The following is a 1,311-nucleotide window of genomic DNA, read 5'->3' as shown; positions in this document are numbered from 1 at the left end:
CTCTCAGCTACTACCACACCAAATTGTAGCTCAATGTCTGTAAAATTGATAAAGGTCTTGCCATTTCTGTTTTCTGAGTTCACTTGGCTGTGGCAGCCATCTTGAATTGGGTGAACTCCGAAATGTAATCAGTTATAGAGGAACAACCAGTCATTGATATCGTAAAATTTTGTTTAAATCAGTCCAGCGATTCATGAGATATTTTGCTGACAGACAGACAAGCGTTGACTCCAGTAGTTAATCACATAGGTTTAAAAAAATAATATGTGTTGGGGAGGACTCTCAGTTACTGTCACGCCGAATTTTAAACCAATTTCTGTAAAATTAGATATGACCCTTAGCTAAGGTCTCTGCAGTATACAGGTATGTAACAAACCTGAATCGTGTACACCCAGCCTACATCCATATGACTGTGGGGAATCACAAATGTTTGAATGGGCTGATCCTCCGCTGTAGCTTCACACGGATAGAAACAGCAAATAAACACAAAAACCGCTAAAAATCCCATTTTGATATGCTATAACGAATAAAAAAGTATCCTCTGTCTTCACTTCCCGGTCATGTTATTATTTTTGCTTCAACGCGTGACTGGCTGCACACCCTTTTTATYATCCGGTTGATAAAGTGGCTAAGCGGGTGGGCGGTGTTTGCGCTTCGTTCAATGGTTTCACGCGGCTTATCATCCCGGCTTATTAAAATGGAACATATCCTGTTGGGATGCGCTACGGAAGGCCAGACAGCCCAAAAACAGTTCGACTTCGCCTGTTTTGGACTGACCTTTAACACCGGAAGCAGTTGTTGCTGTAAACATTGCATATGAAGGTGAAAACGTAGCTTCAGACGCTCCAGAGAAAATGGCAAAAAACCCGAAAGTAGCGTGGGTAATCGCAGGTTTCTTTATGGCGGTGGGTGCTTCGTTTTTTCCGATATTTTTCTATCCTCTGGCTCACGAAGACGAGTACAGTAAGTCATTAATATTATTCTATTCCACACGAACACAGGCATTAAATGTTGCTGTTAGTTATTTAACGTGGAGTTTGTTATTTATTTYGAGTTACAGCCAGGCTAGATGTGTTCGTTTACTCCACGAAGAAAATTCTAGCTAATTTATTACCAAATTAAGCTGTCATCTTAAGATAAGCTAAATCTTCTTATATAAGGTTCACTTTGAACCTAAGTCTCCCCAGTGGTTCCCAAAGTTGGGGTCGGGACCCAAAGTGGGGTCCTGAAACATAAAAGTGGGGTCCTGAAAAGCTTTTCTAAATTAATTACATTTTACCTTAGTTGCCTAAAATTTATACATGTAGAATA

The 1,311-nt window shown here is 40.3% G+C and overlaps 2 protein-coding genes across 3 annotated transcripts in view; one reads left to right on the top strand and one right to left on the bottom strand.

Annotated features, from left to right (window-relative positions):
- man2b2 (mannosidase, alpha, class 2B, member 2) overlaps positions 1-592 on the bottom strand; it is an 11,254-nt gene extending 10,662 nt beyond the window's left edge. For both annotated transcript variants that reach the window (XM_014016180.1, XM_014016181.1), the window contains exon 1: positions 377-592. In XM_014016180.1, the coding sequence (XP_013871634.1) occupies positions 377-508 (132 nt within the window). In that variant the 5' untranslated portion in view covers positions 509-592. The remainder of the gene's footprint in view (positions 1-376) is intronic.
- Positions 593-800: 208 nt separating this feature from the next.
- smim20 (small integral membrane protein 20) overlaps positions 801-1,311 on the top strand; it is a 3,156-nt gene continuing 2,645 nt past the window's right edge. The window contains exon 1 of the mRNA XM_014016178.1: positions 801-963. Within this exon, the coding sequence (XP_013871632.1) occupies positions 855-963 (109 nt within the window). The 5' untranslated portion in view covers positions 801-854. The remainder of the gene's footprint in view (positions 964-1,311) is intronic.

This window comes from Austrofundulus limnaeus, unplaced genomic scaffold (assembly GCF_001266775.1).
Source record: "Austrofundulus limnaeus strain Quisiro unplaced genomic scaffold, Austrofundulus_limnaeus-1.0 Scaffold140, whole genome shotgun sequence".
NCBI classification, from domain to species: Eukaryota; Metazoa; Chordata; class Actinopteri; order Cyprinodontiformes; family Rivulidae; genus Austrofundulus; species Austrofundulus limnaeus.
This window is presented reverse-complemented; position numbering and strand designations above follow the sequence as displayed.